This window comes from Pangasianodon hypophthalmus, chromosome 9 (genome assembly GCF_027358585.1).
Source record: "Pangasianodon hypophthalmus isolate fPanHyp1 chromosome 9, fPanHyp1.pri, whole genome shotgun sequence".
Lineage (NCBI taxonomy): Eukaryota > Metazoa > Chordata > Actinopteri > Siluriformes > Pangasiidae > Pangasianodon > Pangasianodon hypophthalmus.
In genome coordinates this window covers 6,949,291-6,974,073 of record NC_069718.1, presented here as the reverse complement: position 1 = coordinate 6,974,073, position 24,783 = coordinate 6,949,291, and the positions used below count along the sequence as shown (strand labels likewise).

The following is a 24,783-nucleotide window of genomic DNA, read 5'->3' as shown; positions in this document are numbered from 1 at the left end:
TCAATATGCGGTCCAAAGAGGTGTCAATGCAAGTGAAGGAGGCCATCATTAGGCTGAAAAAACAAAACAGACCTATCAGAGAGATAGCAGAAACTTTAGAAGTGGCCAAATCAATGGTACCTTCTTAAAAAGAAAGAATGCACTAGTGAGCTCAGCAACACCAAAAGACCTGGAAGACCACGGAAGACAACTAAAGTGGATGATCACAGAATTCTTTCCTTTCTTGTCAAGAACACTCTGGTGGAGGTAGGTGAATCATTGTCAAAGTCTATAATCAAGAGACACCTTCATGAATGTGAATATAGACAGTTACTTCAAGATCCAAACCACTGGTAACACTCAAGAATAGAAAGGCCAGATTAGACTTTGCTAAAAAAATAAATAAATAAATAAAAGTCTGCCCAGTTCTGATGCAAGATTAACTTGTGCCAGAATGATGGGAAGAGAAGAGTATGGAGAAGGAAAGAAAGGGTTCTTGATCCTGGGTCTCTGGTGTTTATTGATGATGTGACTGCTGATAGAAGGACGAATTCTGAAGTGTATAGAGCTATACTTTCTGCTCAGATTCAGTCAAATGCTGCAAAGCTGATAGGACGGCACTTCAGAGTACAGAAGGATAATGACACAAAATGTACCTGAAAGCAACCCAAGAGCTTCTTAATGCAAAGAAATGGAATATTCTTAAATTCTTTAATTCTTAAAGTCGGTCAACTGACATCAACCCAATAGAGCTGCTTTTCACTGACTGAAGACAAAACTGAAGGCAGAAAGACCCACAAACAAGCAGCACCTGAAGGCAGCTGCAGTAAAGGCCTGGCAAAGCATCTCCAGGGAGGAACCTCAGGATTTGATGATGTCCATGGGTTCCAGACTTCAGGTAGTCATTGACTGCAAAGGAATTGCATTTAAAAAATCCTAATATTTATGATTGGCAGTTTGTCCAATTACTTTTGAGCCTGTGAAAATGGAGGGACTGTGTTTAAAAAAAAATATCTGTAATTCCTAAACGGTTAAAGCAATATTTTTGTTAAACCCCTTGAATTAAAGCTGAAAGTCTACACATCAATCACATCTTGATTGCTTTATTTCAAATCCATTGTGGTGGTGTACAGAGGCAAAATTATGAAAATTGTGTCACTGTCCAAATACTTATGGACCTGACTGTATAAAGAGGAAATGAGTGTGTATATAACTTCTCAGGTTGATGCATAGATCAGTAGAAATGGTTAAAATCTTTTGAATGGCATCATAACAAGTACAAGCTCTGAACACGACCTCACTAGAAACTTAACCTTTTATATACGTTCCCTCTTGTGAACTGTTATAAATTTCCAAACCCGAGACTGTAGTGATCAACGATGGGAGAATTTTCCTGCCATATGCACATTTCTTCTAATAACTCTCTTTCTCTGCAAAATAATGGTATTATGAAAGGTATTGCGATAATTTTGAAATAATTGTGAAATAATGACTCCTCCCTCAATTTACTCTCATCTAGTTTCTTTCATGATTGCGTCCACCTCCTCTCCATAAAGGTTCCTAGCTTTTAGACACACTTCCAGCAGCTCTTGGATAATATTGATGACTTCAGCAAACCGCATTTCGGTTGCATTGGCCAACTCAAGACAGTCATCTGCAATGTTCTCCAGCTGGTCAGGGAGATGAGCTTGAACAACCTAATTGCTGCCTTGGAACAGAATCTTAACAACAGTCTTAATGTAATTTGGAACAGTTGTTGTGTGGAGTCTAATCTGATCCATGTTCTTCTGGGCCTCATTGAATGCCCACCAGCCAGAATTACACACTTGGATGAGGCAGGCAGGAAATGAATTTGGGTATCTGATGTACGTGTAGCCCTCCTTGGGTGGGTTTTTGTTGATGGAGAAATCTGTTTTGGAAGATAAACAGGCCAGTTCTGCCATGATGGCAATGGAGAGTGGTGCAGGAGTTAGGTACTCCTCCCAGTTGACATAGGGTTGCATTATAATCTTAGTTTGGTTTCTCATCTCCTCTGCTGTGGTGAGGCTTTGATTTTTCTTTGCATTTTAGGACTCCATGGCCTCTTTGTTCCTGCCAAAGAGAATAGATTTGTTTTAGTTAGATGGCTGACAAAGGCAAAGCCACCATAAAGTGTGATAAGGTGTTGGGCCAAAATTATATATCATAACAGCGCCAATGCTCCTTGGAACAGACTCTTTCTTTTTTCTAAGAATGTACTATCAGACAAAAAAATGTATTGAATCTAAATTTGCTCAATCTTTCCCTCAAACCTGACCAATTTCCCTGCCCCTGCTGAAGAAAAGGATCCCCACAACATGATGCTACTACCACCATGCTTCACTGTGAGGGTGTTATCAATGCGACGATCAGTGATGGGTTTCCAGGAAAATGTTTTTCTTTGGATCAGGGCCAAAAAGAAATATTTTGGTCTCATCAGACCAGTGTGTCCGACATGCCTTTTGGAAAATACCAAACTGGATTTGATATGGTCTGACACTCTTCCACAAGCCCGGCTTTGTGGAATGTCTGCATTATGGTTGTCCTTCTCTCACGCTTCTCCCGTCTGAGCTGTGGATCTTTCCAGCTCCTTCAGAGTTACCCTTGGCCTCAAAACTCTGCAGTGATGCATTACACACACAGAGCATTTATCAAGATTGATTTTTGCCAATAGTTGACTTATGCGTTACCTCAGCAGAGGAACAGAAACATTACTATGAGTAGTTATGTAACCAGCCATTAATAATATTGGTTTCCTTTTAACTTTGGCAAGACATACTGCGCTCTTGGTACCCTAATATGATTAAAGTTTTATATTAAATAGAAGTTATCTTTGCTCAGGATTTCAGCTGTTGCAGTATGAGCAAGTTTGCTATAGTAATGCAAGAATTTAATAAATATAGCATCCATGTTGTTTCTTACAAATTTGGCCAAAGAATTGAGAGTGAGAATTGTGATCTAAATTCTAAGCTAAAAAAAAAATCACAATTTCTATTTAATCATGCAGCCCTAAGTGCAACATTGAATTCCTCATTTAAAATAAATGTAATAAGTAAAATCAGCTGTTGCCTTACTTTGATATCCTGACACCATGCAAGCAGCAGTTGCTGCCTTCAGTGAACTTGAAGAATAGTAACAGAATAAGAAAGAGGTAGGACTTTTTTTTGTTTAATCGAATGTCTGTGACTAGCTTATTGGCTGCATTATGGTTTGTCGTGTACAACATAAATATGTTTATTGGAGTTCAATAACATGCCAGAAATCTATATGTAAGCACATTTAGATATTCAATTTGACTAATTCACAGAATAAGCTTATGTAATAATTAATACTAATTTATGCATTAATGCATTTAATAAAGATGGAAATAAAGATATTTCTGGCAACAATGAAAGGTACCATTTTTTCTGGGAGTTTAGGGACCTAGAGAAAGATAAGTAGCTTACTATAGCTTTCTATGAAGCATTGTATTACATTTTTAAAGTATTTTTAGTATATATATAAACATGCTAGTAATTCATAATAATTTAAAGATAAGTATTACGTATAAATCACTTCTGTCAGTGCCATCATATATGACAAATGCAGAGGTTTCGGGTAATGAAGGGCATCTTGTGGGGCTTTTGATGGGCTTATGTTCACTTGTGACATTTTTTTGTACTTTCTGTTTCTAATTTTAGGATAACATGGACCAAACCGATTGATATGAGTAAGTGGAATACCAATTTGCACATGAATGAATGGAATAGAAAGGACTCGTCCTGCAAGAAATATAATATTGTCTCTCTGATTTGTTTGTCTTCACAGAGTTGTGGTGAAGAATTCAGCCAAGGCTGTTATCGTGCCACTGAAAGATTGCATCTGCTCCCTCAACAGGGTCTACGAAGCCCCCATTGCTACAGATGTACATCCTATTACTGGACACTGCACCAACTACGACCACATCAGGCAGCAGATTGTCCAGGCCTGGCAGAGATTGCAGCACTCGAGGGAACACTTGAACGGCAGAAGAATGCTACAAAATACACTGTGGACATCTTGAGAACAAAGCAGGCTTCTAATGAAATGTTACTCAAAGTACCTCAAAGAGCTTTGGAGCAGGCCAAGACAAACCTGAGGTCAACAAGAGACACACTTGACATTTTCAGCTGCCCATTTAAGGTCTTGCTACAGTGTGGTTCAAGTCAGGGCTTTGACTAGGCCACTACAAAACCTTGATTTTGTTTCTTTTGAGCCATTCCAATGTGGACTTGCTTTTGTGCTTCACATCATTGTCTTGCTGCTTAACCCAACTACACTTGAGCTTCAGATCACAGACTGAAGAATGAACCTTCTCCTTCAGGATTTTCTGGTAGAGAGCAGAATTCATGGTTCCTTCAATTGGGAAGTCTCCCAGGCCCTGAAGTAGCAAAACATCCCCACACCATCACACTACCACCACCATTGACTATTGGTATGATGTTCTTATTGTGGAATGCTGTGTTAGCTTTATGCCAGATGTAACAGAACTCTTTAAAAAAAGTTCCATGTTAGACTTAGTGTAGAAAATATTATCTCAAAAGGCTTTGGGGTCATCTAGTTGTTCGTGAGACGAGCTTTTATGTTCCTCTTGGTTAGGAGTGGTTTTTGCCTTGCAACTCTCTCATGGATACTATTTTTGCCAAGTCTCTTTCCATGATCATGGTGGAATCATGATCTTATCTGAGGCCAGTGAGGCCTGGAGTTACTTGGATGTCTGCTTGAGTTTTTTTGTGACTTTGGATGAGTCGTTGATCACGTTGACCGCTTTTGGACCACTGTTCCAAGTTTTCTCCATTTGGAGATAATGCCTTTCTCTTACTGTGCTTTATTGTCCCAGGGCCTTTCTTTGATTGCAGCATAGTGTTGCTTGCTAAGAACTTTTTTTTTAGCTTATTTCACAATACCAAAGTGTTTTATTCCTCTTATACCACAACCATTTACCAACTATTACAATTATTTTGTACGTCATACTTTATCCATTTATAGTTACATTTAATCTTGTGGAATGTCTGCAACATCCAGAGTTAATAAGACAGAAAAATGCAGCTTGTCATGTTACCAAGAAAGTTGTCAAGTCCTCTGTCCTGAAGATTTTCTCGTATCTGAAAACCTTTGACTGTTACAAAGCACTGACACTGGAGACTCCTTCCATACATGTTAGAAGTCTTCATATAGAAAGCTTTGCCATAACAGCCTTTGTATGTTTTTATATGCAATTTGTCTTGCAGCTGACATTATAGTCAGAGTTGCTGTTAATAGAAAATTAATCAACACCTTCTGAGCAATCAGATTCAAGAATTTAGCAGTGGTATAATTCATTTTAATCACTATTATTTTCACAGACCAAACCAAAATGATACAGAATAGCGCAATCAAATCCTAATGAGCCTTTTTGGAAAGCACTCATACAGAGACCGATTAGGATTTGCAGAATGCTATATAAATGTGGTGAGCCTAAATTGCCTAATTAGAGTGACTAAGATTTTTGCATTATGATTATGATCTAAATTTATGATTAGATTAGATTAAATCTAGATTTATTTCTTGTGTCCAAAAGCCTTTGGCAGTGTAGGTTATTTTCAAGCTACTGAATGTATGTGAAAATGTTTACACCAAAATATTACTTAAAAGTAATTTGGGGTTGCGGTAGAAATGGGTGAAGTATAATAATTCTGAGTACAATGTTAAAGGGTGAAGATTGCACTGGAACAGTCATAGACCAAGTCCCAGTCTCTCTTGTAATACTGTTTTTATTGGCCCTAAGTCAAAATTCAAAGAGAGATCAGAAGACAATTCCCTCTTCATTCGCTTTCACTTTCTCTAAAAGAGCAGCTGTTCCTATGACTCCACCCACTTCACCTGCTTACTTACTGAACACACAGTGTATATCTAGATAGTCTATAACAAGTACCAGCCACATCATCCTTACTTCCCTTAACATACTGTATAAGCAGAGAGGGGATTTTGGCATTTGTGAACTGAAAGCAAAAGAACGTAGTTTCCACTGATCTGGTTTCTGCTGGATCACAAACAGTGGTATTCTCTTACAGCTAATGATAGTAAAGTTTGCTTCAATCCAGCATGACACTCAAAATCAAAAAGAAAAGGAGATAGCGATTTTTTTTTTTTTTTTTAAGTCTATATTATTATCATTATTATGTTTTACCTAGAAGTGTAATGTCTACTTGAGTCAAATAAATGGAGTCTTAGGAATAGCTTAGGAACAGCTTTTAGTTAAAAATAAATAAATAAATGAAGTAAATCTTTACAATCCCCTGTTTTGAAGATTTTTCTTAAATGTGTTTACATTAATAATTTACTTGAAGTGCATAATTTGAGTACAGGGATGTACGTTCAAACTAACCTCATCATCAGTATCACAATATCATTTAAAGCAAAGAAAAACTCACTGAGCACACTTACTTTTCTTCTTCCCGTGATCTTCAGGAACTTCAGATGATGCAACTCCATGTTGAACATGTGACTGGTGGAATTTTCCAAATATTTTATAGAGCTGTAATTGTTCAGGTAACATGGCTGAGTAAATGTGAACTAGAATTTTTTTTTTTACAACCTGTAATGGACAGCTCGTGGAATCGAATGTTTCATGTATGACATTAAATGGCTTCAGACATTAATTCACTTTTAAAAAAAAAAGTATTCTAATGATTATTTTTAAAGGTAAAATGTAATTATAGTGGGCTGGGACAGACGACAATGCTGTAGCTTTTGTAGGTTTGTTTTGGTAGATATATATATATATTTTTATCTTAAATATCCACATAGCTTGTTGTGAAGGACACTTTACCTTTGTTTAAATGTTTTTTACCTTTACATATACAGCACACTCAACATCCACTTTATTAGGGACACCTGTACACTTGCACATTCATGTGGTTATCTAATCAGCCAATCATGTGGCAGCAGCAAAATGCAAAAAATCCTGCAGATACAGGGCAAGAGCTTCAGTTAATGTTCACATCAAAACATCTGAATGAAGAAAAACATGTGATCTCTGTGACTTTAACCGTGGCATTGATTTTGCTACCAGATGGACTGGTTTGAGGATTTCAGAAACTGCTGATCTCCTGGGATTTTCACACACAACAGTAAAAAACAAAAAACACTGAGTGAGTGACAGTTCTGTGAGTAGAAACACCTTGTTGATAAGAAAGATCAGAGGAAAATGGCCAGATTGGTTTGAACTGCCAGGAAGGATATAGTACTCAAATCATCACTTTTTACAGCCGTGGTGAGCAGAAAAGCATCTCAGCATGCACAAAACATCAAACCTTGAGTGGATGGACTACAACAGCAGAAGACCACATTGGGTTCTGTTGGGTGGATAGTTGAAGACTGGAAAAAGACTAGGTGATTTTTTATTTATTTTTTTCTCATCTTCAACTGTCAGGTTTTGGTGAGTCTGTGCTCATGAGAGCCTCAGATTCCTGCTCTTGGCTGACAGAAGTGGAACCCAACATGGTCTTCTGCTGTTGTAGTCCATCCACCTCAGGGTTTGATATTTTGTGCATGCTGAGATGCTTTTCTGCTCACCACAGTTGTAAAGACTTATTATTTGAGTTACTATAGGCTTCCTGTCAGCTCAAACCAGTCTGGTCATTTTACTCTGACCCTTCCTATCAAGGTGTTTCAGCCTGCAGACCCTCCACACACAGGATGCTTTTGGTTCTGCATAAACTCTAGAGACTGTTGTGTGTGAAATTCCCTGGAGATCAGCAGTACCAACATCCACAGACGTACACGCCACGCCACGTCAAAGTCACAGAGATCACACTTTTTCCCCATTCTGATGTTTGATGTGAATATTAACTGAAGCTCTTGATCTGTATCTGCATGATGTTATGCATTGCACTCCTGCCACATGATTGGCTGATTGGATAACTGCATGAATGTGCACATGTACAGGTGTTCCTAATAAAGTGGACAGTGAGGGTATGGATCACAAATGACACCCTAATCATGAAATCGACTAATGATCGCCCTCTAGAGGCGAAACCTTGTCTCTGCAGCCTTTAAAGCCAATTCAAACGAGAAATGGCGGTTAAGAAGCGAGTTTTAGCCTGAAAGACTGCAGATATTTGCAGGAGTGAAACTGAATATTACACTTAATTTGAGAAAAATTAGTCACACAAAACATACAACAGACAAGTGTTACAAATCTGACAAGCTTCTCTTGTGAGCTAATGGCTTTTACTTGAGACAAATTTCCTTTCTCTGTACTAATACATGGGAAATGTAGTGCGTTCACGAACATCTTTATAGCGCGTTCTCCGGAAGAGTACTACATTTCCCATAATGCACTATGACCCGACGTCTGCTGCAACGTCTCGTGGACGCAAAACGGCGCATTATGATTGGACATTTCTTTATCAGTGGACTTTTAGCCAACCAATCAGAAAGTCAAATAACCGGTTCTGGTTCTCGAGCGCGGCGCAGAGTTAAAAATAAACAGCGGTGTTGCCAGGTCCGCTTTTACTCCTGCTGAAATTATATTCTAACAGTTAAATCACTGCAAATATTAAACTTATAGACTCAATACATATGAACTGTGGTTATGATTAAAATGATCACTTGAATAAATCAGTCAATAAGTGACCTGATCTTCTCATTCTCATAGCTATATTTATGACAATATCTTAAATGCCAGCTTATTAAATATATATTTATATTTCAGCACTGGTATTGTTCAGAAGGTTTTGATTAATCTTATCTCTGACAGTTTTACTGTAATTCAAATCACAGGTTTATATCAACTCACTTTGGCGTCTTGTATGATGGACGCGCCACATAAACTGATTTTAAAACACATTTATATTTAACAAAGTACTTTTATTTAAAAGTGTATAATGATTGATATGGTGAAATTGTCTATGAGGAGATATTTATAAAACATTTTTGGAAGGAGTCTCCAGTGTCAGCGCTCTGTAACTGTCAGGACAGAGGACTTTGTGATTTGTCTGTCACAAGCTGCAATTATTTTTATCTTATTGACTTCAAGAGAATGTGAGAAAACAACTGGAGATACGTTATCACATTAACGACTTATTTCATAGTTATTTTATAGTTAAAACTAACTATAAACAGGTAATAAGAATAAAATAAGTACAATATGTCATTTTTTAAATAAATGAAAACATATAATCATTGGCAAATGCTCCACATAAACGTATTTTTAAAAATGTATGTAGTTTTCTGAAATAAGGCATTTGTAAGGAAGGAGTCTCCAGTGTCAGCACTTTGTAACAGTCAGAGGTAAAGCTGTAACTTTAAGACATTAGTAAGTAGGAGTGTAATGATACACTTCGGTCACGATTCGATTCAATTCTCGGAATATTTTGAATGAAATTTTGATGAAGAAAAATTATGACTGAAAAGACTCATTTTTATATATTTCTGTACAATAAACAATGCAAACCATTGGGCATTTCTGTCTTTATACAACTAACTAAATAAAAAATGTCTATGAAAAGAGGTTTAGTATTCACCATATCTTAACAAATACATTTGTGTATCGTTGCATGTCTATTAGAAAGTCTAGCGTTTCACCTTTTTTGTTTCTCGGTAAAATGACAAGCTGCATATTTTTGTCTTATTAAACTGAAAAGAAAGTGAGGAAAAGATTGTTTATAGCTGTAAGGGACAACAGGAAGTTCCACATTTAATGTAACCATAAATGGATAAAACATACAATGTGTTGTTCTTTAATAAATAAATTGTAGTCATTGGCATACTACTGTCATGTAAGAAGACTAAAACGTTCAGGGACACGCTGGTGTAGGAAAATAATCAACTTCAGGGATGTAACAGCAACTCTGATCAATCACACAGCACTGTTGTTGAGTATTTATCTATAACAGCACGACATGAAGTGTTTTATTCGTGGTGTATTTCTGTAAATATTGCAACACAGCTGAGAAAAGTGAATCAAAAAAGTGTCAGGAGAAAAAAAAATCATGATTTGTTTTAAGAGGGGTTTTTGAGCTGCAGATCTGGCAACCCAGATGGTTTCCATTTGACTCATCTCGAGCGAGGAAACTTGGTCAACTTGTGTAAAGGGAGTTACTGTTCATGTGCTTATCACTATTAGACTATTACAACTCTGTTTTTTAAATTAGTATATTATTTATCCTCTCTCCTGATGGCCTTGCATGGAATTCTGGGAAATCTGGGAGCTTCAGAACAACAACAGCAGCAGCAGCAACAGCAGCACAGAGGATGAATTAAAGAGCATTATCTTCTTGGGTGAGATTATGCAAATTCCACTTTGATCTTGTTTGCATAAACATGTGACTGTTTTAATTTCTGTTTCCTGTAGCGTCTAATTCCTGCTTTATTTCTGCTGAAAGTGGGACCTCCATGGTAGCAGCTCTTAAGCCCAGTCCTAGAGACTCCACACCAGCTTCTTCTACACATTAGTGTCTAATCTCCTCTTAGAAACATCTTCATAATCTTCATAACTATTTCCTAATTTAATCCAGCTGCAGAGCATGAGCTGTCCAAATCTATACTCTATTCACCTTAAAGTGCACTAGTTATACAGTTAAAGAGCTTCATAATCATGTCTAAAAGCCTAATATAGAATATCCAGCACACTCAGGATCTCCCACAATGCACTGCAGTAGGTCAGTGTCTAAACAGTGGGGATCTTTATGGACTTGTAAGGAGTATGCTGTCTGAGATACAGGCCAGGACTGGAGTTGTGTCACTGGATCGATGAAAATATCAGGGTGCAGAGGGTCAAAGGTCGTACGGTAATACAATCAGGAAGCATCCCAGGTTCGTGTACATAGTGTGAACTTGATAGTGATACGGAGATTTGAATTCTCAAATCTGATTGGTCGGAAGGTGTTGATTCATTTTCTCTAACAGCAGCTCTGACAGTGGTGCAGCACCACCTCACAGGTTTCTATTAACACACTCGTTCTGATATGTTATCGTTTCTATAGTAACGTACACGGGGACTTGTATAGCGGACGCTCCAAATCATCTAATAATCACAAGCAGATTTAAAAAACATCTAAAAGAAAAAATGGTTGATATGGTGAAGTTTTCTGTAAGGATACGTTTTATGGAAGGAGTCTCCAGTGTCAGTGCTTTTTAACAGTCAGTACAGATGTTTTCAATAATTATAAAGACAGAGGAGTTTGCACTTTCTCATTGCAGTTCAAGAAAAAGAAAAAAGAGTGGCTGATGTTTAAAGCTGCTGATATAAGGTTCTTTGAATAATTATGGGTTCTTAATTAAGACCTTCTGAAAGGGTCTACTCTACCCTTTCTGTTTGAGAAACACTTGGTAGTAGGCTACACAGAACCTTTAACGGTTCCTCCAGAGGGACAACTGAAGAACCTTGAAGTGTTCTCTGTGTAGGTCCGTGCTGTAATTAATAACTAATCTCTCTTTTTTTTCCTTTCAGGTTCTCCGCATGTTCTCTTCCACAATGCTGAGGTTCTGTTTGCAGAGAACCCTGAGCCCGTGTGTGCGAGGAGCACAGAAACGCTGGCTCGGCACACACAAACACAAAGAGAAGCTCGAACTGCTAAACACTCCGAAAGGAGCCAAGGACTTTATCTACAGCCTGCATGCTACAGAGCGCAGCTGCTTACTGCGAGAGCTGCAGAACTTCGAGTCCATCGCCATCGCTCAGGGTAAGAGCACGCACCGGCGTCCGACGTTCCAGCTCGCTGTAACAGTCCTTAATGCTCTGAGAACTTTAAGAGAAATCACACACGCAGTGTATTTTAGATACTACTGTAACGCACAGTACGTGATTCTGAATGTATCAGATTCCTACATGTGTGTGTGTGAAGCAGAACATTTGTTTAAACCTGTAAATTCATCGATTTAGACTTCATCTACTTCTTAAATGAACAGATTTGCTCCACTACTGCGGTGTCTGTTGATCAGCTACGACAGCTGACAGGAAGATGTGATGCAGGGACTGACCCAGACAGTCTTTTTAACGTTTTTCTCTTTCATTTCCAAATCCGTCTTTCTTCAGATGTGAGTTTTGTAAATGAAGTGAATGATTTCTGTTCTCAGTTGCAGGAAACCACAGCAGCCCGCACACCTGTCATGAGTAGTCTTGTGTGAAGTAGCCATAATAATAGTCTGCTTATGCTCTTCACACACATCGCACCGACTGTCTTATCATTACTGATACAAATGCGGGAAAAATGCAGGCGTGGCTGAAAGACAGGGAACTTTACCCTTCAGTGACCCACATCACGCCGTGACCTGATCAGTGGCGTTCACGTGAAGAGATCTTGTTCTGCCGCTTGTCACCTCGGCTTTACGCCTGTCCTGTCTTGTCCTGAGCTTCGCGAGGTCTCTGCATATGCAAGCTCCATAATACACAGATTCTCATATCCTGTCTTTTATATTCTCTTCAGAAGAATTTAATCCTGTTCTGAAAGGAGAGGTGCTTTTGACCACCAGATTTGACTCTCCACACCTTTCCTAATTCTCAGTCTATACATCTCGTATTGCTCAGTCATTCCTTTCGTCCCTTTCTCCCTTGATCAGAGAGCGCCCCGTTTAGGAGAGGGTCCAGCAGAGACAGGGTTCCAGCTGAAGTAACTGAGGGTACGTAAATGTGCTCCAGGGCCGGGTCCAAGTCGCGTAAAGAAAAACGAAGCCTCTATTCACTTCCCCTCCGTTCCGATATTACTGAAGTCTGGTATTTGTTTTATTAGAAGAAAGGTCTGGATTTAGAAATATCAGCTGTGCAGCTCAGTGAGGGGAAGTGAGTCAGGGTTTAATGTTTCTAAATCAGTGTGGGGCTCTGAGCTCTGGAGGTGTGTGTGTGTGTGTGTGTGTGTGTGTGTGTGTGTGTGTGTGTGTGCACGCGCACTTCTGTTTTCCCTTTAACACACTGCCTCTTGTTATGCTCTGGCTTAAGCATGTGCCATTTACAGAGGATTAATAGAATAGAAATGATTTTTTAAAAAGCCTTGTTTCTCCTCATTGTGTTTTATTGTCTCGGTTCAGGACATCTCAGTGTCTCAGTAGCTAGTATAGAACTGTGTAGGGTAACACTAAAACAAATGCTGGTGGTAGAGCAACACAGGTAAAGTGGGAAACGAGCTTAACCCCCAGGAAACCATCTCACACATTCCCTATTACAGCACAATGCTGGCATTAGGTTTTGGTTTGGATTTTTCCCCATTTTTTCTCCCTAATTTGGTCACCTGCCAATTCCCACCCAGCAGCCAACTCGCTCCTATTGTAAGACCGCTACCGACCCGGGAGGGTGCACTTTAACACGTGCTTCCTCTGACACGTTACACGTGAAGCCAGCCACTACATCTTTTCAAACTGCTGTTCATGCTGCGATGCAGAGCAGCGTAACACACTCTGAGGAAAGCGCTATCCGCCCTCTTCCGCATACTACATGAGTGTCGCTGTGATTGACTGGGGAGAGAGTAACCACGTGACCCATCCATGGCTGAGGCATCGACGGTAGTGCGAACGCTTTTCTGTTGTGCCACTCAGGAGGTGATATTTATACATTTTGCTGAAATAACACATAAAAGGTGATTAAACCTTTTGGGCCTTATACTGTATATGGACAAAAGCTATCTGTATTTGATGTGTAACAGCATAAACAATAGCTCTAGCGTCATTAGCCTGGTGGTAGTGTTACTATAGTTACCAAAAGTGAAAACTGAAAATACTGGTAATGGTTATAATACCTCAGAATTATCAGCTGTCAGGTCTGCTGGAGTTTCTCCATGGTTGAGCAATAATCAGCCAGTCTGTGTAACATGAATTCAGAAGGAATTAAAGTACTTGGGAACATTTCTTATGAGCAGTTTTTTTTAATGCTCTGGCTTAAGCATGTGCCATTAATTAAAATAAATAAAAAAAAAAAGCTCCCTTTTTTTTTTTTTTTTTTCTTTGAAGCTGTAAGCGACAAGTGATAATATTAATAATAAAGCAGTGATGAAGTCCAGCATAAATACTTATTAAATAATGCACTTCCTTCACAGACAAGCCCTTATATGTGTGTGTGTGTTTTTTTTTATCAGTTTATGCTTCCATGCATGGTTTATCCTTATTTTTTTCCTCCAAAATAATCTACAAAAGACAATTATAATCTTGAAATGAGTATATATAAATATAAATATTATGATGATCTTGCATGTGTTTTCCCATAATGAGAAATATTACATAAAGATATTTTTTTACTTGTTAGGATATCAGTGTGATGGTAATAGCTCTCTGTCTCTCCATCTCTTCTCTACACTCCTACATGCCATCAGGATGCTCAGTTTCCCTCAGGATAGTGTGTAAGGATGATCACTGAGATAAAGAGAGGATAGAATGGAGAATTTATAATAAATGCTGCTGTTGCATTGCTATAGATTATAAAGAGAGAAAGGCCTGAAAGAAGAGCGAATAATTCGTTTGAGCATATCTTGGAGATTTGTGCTGGAACTGTGTTTGTGGGATTGTTTTGAAGTTACAAGTCTTTTAACTCTATTAATAAATAGAGTGTGTGTGTGTGCATGTGAAAGTGTGTGTAAGTGTGTAAGTGTGTCTGAGTGTGTTATGCCCATATTATTAGAGATGTCTTGGCTCTGTTTCTGCGATGCACCTGCATGATATGGATAAAATATCATATTGCACTTCTGTGCTGCTTAACGCAGTTGCGATGTTTTAATCCTCCGCTGATGAACGGTGCGAATCGGATAAACAATGACTTCATTCAGACTAAAATCATGTTCCTTTTTCTTGGTGTCAATGCAGTGATTCATCCAGACTTTCATAGGAAGTCATGTGGAGCGCGTGATTTAAGGCTGATTGATCATACAGATGCGTAAAAGTTTGAAAAATGCTTGATTTGCTTTGATTCGTTCTTGATTTTGAATAAATGATTTGAATAAATGATGGTTTGTACTAGTTGTTTTAAGGTGTGAATTAGAATCAGGATCTAATCTTGTTCCCTCCAGTTAGACATTAAGCTCTGGCTTTTTATTATACTCTATCATTTACATCGAATCATATTCACTTTAAGTATCAATTCAACCTGATTATACACTGAGAAAGTGCTGGACAGTGCTTGGATTTTACTCTAGAAAACTGTATGAACATTTTTAAGGACTCGATAAGGGGATCGTTTTTATATATTGTGGCCTCAAGAAATCTTAGAAACACAACAATATTACAATAACGCTTTACTAACAATAGACAACTAATTTCCTGTGACCATTTTGCTTTTGCCAGTTTGACTTTTACTTTGAACCACATACACATTATTTTATTAGCGCTCACACACACACACACACACACACACACACACACACACACAGACACCAGAAATAGTTTGGTCCTGTTTAGTAAAGTTACATGAATTTGTAAGCATCAATTCTTGAATAACTAAGATTTTTTATTTATTTATTTTTTTTGTGTGGATAAAGTAGATTTCTCTATGCAAGGAAAAGAACATTCTCTATTTGTCATGTTTAAAAAAAAAAAAAAAAAAAAAAAAAGCACATACATATCTGTCCTGAAGACTTCCTTTGGTGGAAAAATGAAAGTTATAGCTCTATCTGTTTATCTCTGAAACTGGAGACTCCTTCCATAGGAGTTCTTCCATAAAACCACTTTAAAAAATATATATATATATATATTATTAGGCTTTGATTATGTAGTGGTCCAGGATATGACTTCCTGTGAATTAGCTGTTACTATGGAAACAATAACTTGTTAGAACAAGCACATAACGAGAATGTTGTACAATGAGCCGGAACTGCAGTCAGAGCTGTCGTTATAGAAAATTAATCAACACTTTCTGACCAATCAGAAACGAGAATTCAAGAGCACTTAGTTAGGAGATAACAAATGTCATTTTCCCAAGATAACATGATTATTTTCTGCTGATATCAGCATTAATAGAATTTCCTGAGATAATGTATTGAATGTGTCTGTGAGATTTACTGATATATAACACTTTACATGTTCCATGGCTATGATGTTGATGTGAATTTCATGATGATGCTAGGACTGCTAATGATTTCTACACTACTTGTATCAGGAAAGCGAGCTTCTGTTATTATGAGATCTGGGGAAAGTTATTGTTTAATCAGGAATAAAAGTGATAGATTGATCTTAGGGCTTCCTGACCCTGACCCCAAAACCAACATCATACAAAAGTCCATGAACACCTCTAGCCTGTAAATTAATAGAGTATAGATTAAAATGTGACCAGGGTTCACTTTAGGAAAGAGCTTGAACCTGAACTGCCTGTTGGTTTTATTATAAACGACTCTTGTCTTTCTCTGAAGTTCTGTATCTGATCTCTTACTGTAAACTGTCATGGAACTGAAACATTGCTCATCGTTTTTTTTTTTCCCCTTCAGAGAAACTGGAGTCGTCGCCGCCCAGCGCCAGTCAACTGAGATACGGTGAGATGTGATGCACATTTACAGTCTCCTCACATACACCAGAGGCTTATAATGGAAGAAACATATGGACATAAACACTCAGACAGTACTGTGCAAAACGTCTTAGACACAAATAAACAAATCCTGTAAAGCAAAATGGCTAAAATAACAACAAACCTAAAGGTTTCTACAGCAATCTAAACACTGCTCTTTTACTGAATACATGACTTTCTTTTAATGACATACGAATATTTATGTGAAACTAGAGATGCACCGATATTGTTTTATTTTTTTTCCTTCTGCTTCCAGTTGACGCTGTCATGTGGGAATTTGTCACGGTGAAAAAGGAAATGCCTCTTCTAAGACTGTAGTTGACATTTAGCTTGCTTTTTTGAATTGAATTGAATGAAATTGCTGTGCTCTTCATCCTTAAATGCTATAAAGTCCTTGGTGCTTTTGGCCCCTCTTGAAACACTTGCATTACATTTTTTGCACGTTTTTAATTACTGTTTGCCTCAAACGAGAAGTGACTCCAAATCACAGACGGCACACTGACGCACATGATTAAATCTTCTCTTAAAACTTATTATTATTCTTTATCTCATGGTGTTATTTAATGTGATGGTATATGATGCTATGTACAGCACTTTGGATCAACTGCTGTTGTCTTTAAACATAAATAAAAATTGACTTGACTTGACATGTGCTGCTGATGGTTTCAAATCACTCCAGAGACTTCTACACTGGTGTGGAAAAACCTCATGAGATCTGTGACAGCGCTTCAGGTGTCCTTTACAGCCGGAAATAGAGCTCTGAACTCAGCTAAAAAAAAAAAAAAAAAAAAAATCCAAATTCTGCAGCCTCTTTCTCGGGCACCTTTTGTCATAGAGCTGTGTGGCTGGAGTTGTTGGAAAGCTGAGAAAGATGTCTATAAGTCTTTAAATTTTGATGCAAGTGGGTCTTTGCCCTCCACAGCTTTTGGGCCCCAAATATGTGCAACACCATTTTAAATCACTCCACAGCCCCACTTTTACACCAGGGTGCACACGCCCTGCAGCTTGGCCAACCCTGAGCGCTCGTCTCTGGGCTTCCCAGTGTCATTTCCCGTGGTAATGGTCATCAAAACATCTAGTGGTGTGCATACGAGTCAGAAATTGCTTCATCGGATCAGTATTTTCTTTTGCTGATACCAGTGCTGGCACTCAAGGTGTCAATATTGGTGCACTGTTAATCTGTAACATTAATTTTTTTCTGGAATGTGTGGAAAAAATATGTTGCCATTTTTTTTACAGCGCAGTAACACAGAAGACATGAAATTTTGTATAAAAATTGCATTTTTGCACAGTATTGTGTATATAATCATATAGACATGACTCAGAAAGAGGTTTTTAGAGACGTCCGTTGGCCGTGTGCACTGACATGCTTGTTTCTTGTTTCAGTGCTGCTTCACAACGCCATCCCGTTCGTCGGCTTCGGCTTCCTGGACAACGCTATCATGATAGCTGCAGTAAGTGGTATGAGCTTCTCCAGTGGTTCAGTGCTTCTGGTGTTTCACAAGCTTCAGTAAAAGACGCTGATTTTGGGGTTCACGTGATTACACAGTCATGTGTATTAGCGTATGAGAAGGAACTGATCCTGGATCAGGCTGGATTAGCACTGACTCCTTTACTCCTGCACAGATGTTGTGGACTAGTTGAGTGTATGTTACGGAGGTTTTCATTACTGATCATAACTATTTGTGTGTGTTCACAGGGAACCCAGATTGAGCTGTCCATCGGAGTGACCTTCGGAATATCAACTATGGCAGGTACGTTTACATTACACAGGTGTATAGTCAGTAATCATAGCTATAAGCTTCCATTACATGTTAGCTACATTAGCCATGTAGCTCCAGTGCTTTTACACTGTGCGATTACAGCAGTCTTTCTAAGATTATCACTGTACGAGATCCTGAGTAGCGCAACAGGAAACATTCGCTCTATCGTCTGGAGATGGTGAGTTCGAGTCCTGATGAAGCCAAGAGAGCAGAGTTGGCCATGCTGTCTGGCTGGGAGGGGCATACACTCTCTGCCCTGTCAATCACAGCAACACCAGCCAATCATGGCGCTCGCGTGAGCTCATGTATGCGGAAGGGGGCGGATAGCGCTTTCTTCCGAGTGTGTTTGCTCCCCCCTGATGCAGCAGATGCGTTTGGCGGCTTCACGTGTCTTGAAGGAAGCACTTGTTATCCTTCTCCCTTCCAAAAAAAAATAAATAAATATTGATTGAAATTGATATCAGACTTTCTGTTCTCCATGCCAGATTATATGATGAAGATCCTCTAACAACAGACCTGTGATTAAAGAAAATTACTACGTTCTGCTTACGTCGTTAATCAGCGTGATCAAGGCTCGTGCAGAGACATTTAGAATGGACAGACATTTTTTCTGTCCATTAGTATGTTTTGTTTATGCTTCACCATCTCCACTACTGTATTTGTAGCCATTAGTGAGTTTTGCATCATCTTATGCTGTCCTCCTATTGGTGACTTTCAGACGAGTGTTGTAGCACGTCACAAACCCTGAGATTTTTACTAAAAAATAAATTCCGGACACTGCTGGAACTTTGTCGTAGTCTGTCTCACAACCAAAGAATTGGTTTACAATGTGTTTATTTCTGTGTGTGAAAATCACACAGTGTAAATGTCAGACTTGGCTGATCAACTATATTTACAATAAAGAAAAATTGTGTACACTCCATTTTTTTGGCCAAACTGTTCCTTTAAAAGAATCTGCATTAAGCTTCCTGGTGAAACCTGACATGGGTTAATAATCAGTCGGCGTCAGACAACATGGGGGTGTGTAGTCTCACAGAAGTGTGAAGATCAGCGCGGTGGTGAACCGCCGCGTAAGCACAAACACCTAACACTTAGTCACACCGAAGAGGCAAAACAGGTGGAGTTTTCTTTGGGAATTCCAGCCAAAACTGTTTCCACCCACATTTTCACTGTGTGTAGTATAAACACTGGCTTTGAGAAAATGAATAACGGCCTCGGTGTGTTTCATCACATTTTCCCAGCAGCGCAGATATTCGGGCCGCGTCCCAAACAGAGAGAGCAGAAGAGTTATTAAAATGAGTTTTAACCTGTTCTTGCTGCTGGAACTGAGGTGTACATTTGCATGGGTGTTTCTAGCTACAGCAGAAATGAAGTGATTATGCAAATTATTATGGCAAATTAACAGTTTATATGAAATAATGCTAAAGCCTAACACAGCAGGACATGTTATGTGGCTTTACATACATGTAGCTAACTTTACTCTTTATTTCATTACATAGTACACATAAGTAAACAATTCAGTCTTCAGTGTTTAAACAGGGCATTATGGGTAATACAGTGCCACGATAATGGACAGCTGTACACGCTGAGCACCTGTCTGTCATTTTGGTGACATGGTTTTCTCTCGTGCATGATAATAACAGAAAATAACACCTTTAAAGAAGTCGAGTCTATGCGCTGTAGCATTTGGGACATTTCTTAAAGAAGCTGTATGCTGCCTTTGAGACGAATTTTAAAACTGCACTTAAAATCGCTGACTTCCAACTGACCCCACCCCTTCTGTTGAATATACTATGTAATTTGTGGGTTGGGGCAGAGCTGAGAAGCTGGAGGCGGAGCTTATTTCCAGGCCAGAAAAATGTAAATAGCTGAGAGAAAAAAAAAAAAAAAACACAGATCTAATTACAGTTGCTAAACACAAGTTTTTATTAAAGGTAAAGTTAAAATCACAGTACAAATGTAACAAATGTTAAAAAAAAAAATGTTATTTAACAAAGAAAAACGTGTAATTGTGACTTTTTCTGTGAGGAAATGTTTATTTAACATTTAGGGAAGGAGTCTCCAGTGTCAGCGCTTTCTAACAGTTGGTGCTAAAGCTGTAGCGTTAAGTCGTTTTCGGAGGGAATGACGGTTTAACATTAACGATAACAGGAACCTGATTCTCGGACTGTGCTCATGCTGTGTGTTTATTATTCTGTCATTAATATGCAGTTGGAATTGTTGACTAGTTGCTGTGGGATAAGTGGAATAAAACACTCCGGCATGCTGCTATAGAAAATTATCAACTTCAGGGTGGTAACAGTAACTCTGCTTCGTGCTGGGCCGCATCACACCATTCCTTTGTTGATTATTTTTCTATAACAGCACGCACCCAAGTGTTTTCTTCATGACTTATTGGCCATTGGTTATAATATGAGTTAACTTTCATAATCCTGTGTTGCTGAAATATGGACAGCACTTCATCATGACTGTTTTGAAACTATTCCTCGTAATTCTCATACTGCTGACTGCGTGTGTGTGTGTGTGAGTGTGTGTGAGTGTGTGTGAGTGTGTGTGAGTGTGTGTGAGTGTGTGTGAGTGTGTGTGAGTGTGTGTGAGTGTGTGTGAGTGTGTGTGAGTGTGTGTGTTGTGACTAACACTGTTTTGTGGTTGCAGCGGCGGCGTTGGGAAACTTGGTTTCTGACCTGGCTGGACTTGGGTAAGTAACAAGCAGCTTTTATAAATGTCAACTACTTACACACACACACACACACACACACACACACACACGGTAATATGAGTAATATGTAATGTGTGTGTGTGTTGTGCAGGCTAGCAGGTTATGTGGAGGCTCTAGCTGCGCGGTTGGGGATGCAGATTCCTGATCTTACACCCAAACAGGCTGACATGTGGCAGACCAGACTCAGCTCACACCTAGTAAGAAGTGGTTGTGTGTGTGTGTGTGTGTGTGTGTGTGTGTGTGTGTGTGTGTCTGTCTGTCTGTCTGTTGACATGTTTTTATATCTTGGTGGGGACCAAATGTCTTGACCATGTTGGGACATTTGGCACATCCCCATGAGGAAACTTTCTCTTTCTTTCTTTCTTTCTTTCTGTCTGTCTTTTCAAATCTCAGCTTTTATGTACAAACCTAAAAGAGACAAAGGTTATTTTGGTTACTGGGTTTATGGTTAGATTTAGGTGTAACATAGCATTAAGGTTCTCACAAGGATAGTAAGACAAATGTGTGTGTGTGTGCGTGTGTGTGTGTGTGTGTGTGTGAGAGAGAGAGAGAGCTCATAATGCTGAGGATTATAACTCCGGATGTGCTCGTGTGCAGGGGAAGGCGATCGGCGTCACCATCGGCTGCCTGCTCGGGATGTTCCCGCTCCTCTTCCTCGGTGATGAAGATGAAGAGGAGACGCAGAGTGCGGCAGTAACTCCACTCGCAGACTCGAAATAATTTTATACACTCCGCCACACAATGACACCGCACAGCAACACTATTACAATTATTTTTTTTTCTTAAAAGTCTACTAATTTTCTTAAAAATTAATTTACAAAAACGTGTCTGAAGATTTAGTTTAGTTTTGTACTGGAGCTACGAGGCGAACATATCTAACACGTAAGGTCTATATACTTGCTGTTTTTAAGCAACGAAATCATTCTTTAATTAGACAAACCATAACAAATTTACATCCAAAGTGAATCTGCATAAAGTTCCAGAAAGTTCCAACGTCAGTCCGGTGAATCCAGTTGTCCAGGATGGCCGACTAATAACACTACACTGTTCAGCTACACGGTGAGGTTTTGTTGATGTATAAAGATGACAGTAGGTCACACTGCATCCTAAACCGCATCAGCACGTGTGTGTGACATCAGACTGGATGTGGTTTGAGGAAGATATTTATAGCAGAAGTCTTGGCTACATGACATTAGCCTCGTAGCTGTAGTGCACAACGAAAGGAACTAACTTCATACACAGATCATGTCTCGGCTGACTGACTACATTCTGAGAAATCATGTTTATTATTGTATTTTTTTATGCTGAATTATTCCTCAGAAGCTCAAATGGAAGTCTTTGGTTGTAATGATGTACTTTAGCAGATTTGCACCAGAGAGGAGGGTAAACTATCTCAGATTGGAGGGCTTGATGACTATTATGATATTATAAATAAGGTGCCAACATCTACGATTTAGATGGAGCATCTACGACATTTACGACCCCTTGCTTCTGCAATATGAGAGACTAGCTACAACTATGAGAGACTCCAAAACTACGCTTTTCTGCTTTCTCAGATAAAACAACAGTCAGAACAAACATGACAGAAAAGACAGTTCACTGAAGGGGAAAGGACACGCTACGTGAAAGACACGCATTTGCTTCTGGTAGCCATTACTTTCATTTCGCTCCAACTTTTGCTGTGTGGAATACCTCGTAACTCAGACTTGCATCTCTGACCTCACTCATCACAGTCAGCTGGCTAGATTGTTGCTAAAATAAGACGAACATGGAATTCCCACTTTGTAAATGACATTATTCCGTGTTCCCACTTCTGAGTTAAGTCGAATGCTGCCTTTATCTAGGTGAACGTTGACCTGTAAATTCACAAGCCTCGGTCTTGTGAGAGAATAGAAACCAAGAATGCAGGGCTGTGGTCTCATAGCCTGGTTAAAAAAAAAAAGTCTTTTACCTCGCAATTTTCTTACTGTTGCTTGGCGCACATTTGAGAGAAAAAAAAAATAGCCATCTCGTCCAACAACATGTGCTAGGGATTCTTGTGATAAAATTCTGTTTTTTTTTTTCTCTGCCTGCTAGGATTTTCTTGTTAGCAATTTTGGCACATCTTTAATCCTAGTCTTTTTTAAAATCTATATATTTATATACAGAAACTGGCCTATTTCATATAGTTTCATATATATATACACCTGCTCACTAACAAGTGCCTTCTCCTGAACATGAAGTTCAGTCTTACTTCTATTATGATCCTAAGTTGCTTTGAATAACTCATTTCACAGCAACAGCGAACAAAGAAGAAGCAATAAACATAGCATATATTAGTATTTAGTTCCTCCTCGATTATCTACAGTAGTCTGAATGGGAGGAGGCTTGCTATTAGAACTTATATTAGCTGTGAAAGCTTTGCTTTTACTGAAGGACAGGACATTTCATACTGAAACACGACGTGCTTACGGACACTCTGTGATCATATAAACACTAAAAGCCAGTTTTGTTGTCACAGAGGTTTAGTCACATTAATCTAAATGTCTGAAGGAGCAGTTTGTTAGCGGTTTGCGCTCTCTGCTGACTAGGGGGTGGACTGCAATGGCAATGAAAACATTAACAAGCCTTAACAAGCCCTTTGACCCCACCCTCTATGTTGAAACTATATCCTGTGTATGTTACTTTCTAGCTGGGGGTGGGGCTAATTTCTGGGCTGAAGCTTGAAATGAAGAAATTAGCCAAATCCGATAAATGGAAATACTGCAGTGTTCAGTTTTTCTAAGGTCTAATTGGAATTTTAGGTTTGTTATAGATTTAGAAACACTTTTTTAAAATCACAAACCTCACCTTTAAACAAAGTTCTCATAAGTCTGGAAAGTTGTCCCTCATGTTAGCACGAATCATGTCATCTCATGACTTTATGTATTTTTTTTTATGTGTGTGTTTGATATCAGCATTAATGTTTGTGTCTTTTTATCAAGTGCTGCATGCAAGTAGGAGCTACGTTTTCCTGCACAGATGATGCTAATCATAAAAAGCTAGATTTTACTGGAAATAGGAAAGTATTTGGATTGATCCAAGTTTGGAAACAAGGCCACACCTACAAACGCACATTTCGTAACTGTTTAAAGGGGGAGATATTTTAACCGTATGTGGATGATAGCTGAAGAATCTGGATGAATTTGCTTTGTGCCTTACTGACATGTGACCGTCTTGAAGGATGTAAACGTGAACGTCTCAGCAGTCGTCCTGTTGTAGATGGACTGATATTGTTTTATATCACACAGTTGATTCTGCACTAAATGGTCACATGGAATACAGAATGTACTTTGCTCAAGCATACTAACATGCTAACAATCTGAGGTTGAATAAATATATTAATTATGAGAAAACAGTTTCAAGTCCTGATTTGGCTTTAAACACTCTTACAGATAACGGTCAGCTCCAGACTTTTTGTAAATATAGATAAAAAATTATAAAAAATGTCTTCATGGTTAAGCAGCTTAACCTAACAATGAAAATCTGAGAGAAATCTAACCTTTAATTGAAGTAAAATTACTCCAAGGAAATTTTAAAAATCTTTATTTTAAAAAGTCACAATTATTGCCACCTCTAGAAATTCATTGAACGGAACAAAATGTAACTTCAGCATGTTCTCATTTACATTTTACTTAAAGTTCAGTCACCCTATTTTCCCCCATTTTCTCCCCAGTGAGTTCTTGCCAAATCCCACCCACTAGCTAAACTCTCCCTTATCACATGACAGCTAACACCTGAGTAGGGTGAGGGCTCACACATGGTTCCTCTGGGACATGTGAAACCAGCCAACTGCATCTTTTCAA

The 24,783-nt window shown here is 38.7% G+C and overlaps 1 protein-coding gene and 1 pseudogene across 2 annotated transcripts; one reads left to right on the top strand and one right to left on the bottom strand.

Annotated features, from left to right (window-relative positions):
- Window positions 1-1,115: 1,115 nt before the first annotated feature.
- LOC113547106 (uncharacterized) lies at window positions 1,116-6,489 on the bottom strand (annotated as a pseudogene).
- A 3,539-nt stretch (window positions 6,490-10,028) lies between these two features.
- tmem65 (transmembrane protein 65) lies at window positions 10,029-24,333 on the top strand. 2 transcript variants are annotated; one of them, XM_053236702.1, is made up of 9 exons: window positions 10,029-10,281; window positions 11,453-11,684; window positions 12,562-12,621; window positions 16,401-16,445; window positions 17,864-17,931; window positions 18,177-18,231; window positions 20,896-20,938; window positions 21,051-21,156; window positions 21,557-24,333. In XM_053236702.1, the coding sequence occupies exons 2-9, from the start codon at window positions 11,462-11,464 to the stop codon at window positions 21,677-21,679; spliced, it is 723 nt and encodes a 240-aa protein (XP_053092677.1). In that variant the 5' UTR covers window positions 10,029-10,281; window positions 11,453-11,461; the 3' UTR covers window positions 21,680-24,333. The 2 variants fall into 2 exon arrangements, with proteins under 2 accessions (XP_053092677.1, XP_034163485.2); XM_034307594.2 differs by lacking the exon at window positions 12,562-12,621 and having other exon boundaries at window positions 10,033-10,281.
- The last annotated feature ends 450 nt before the right edge of the window (window positions 24,334-24,783 follow it).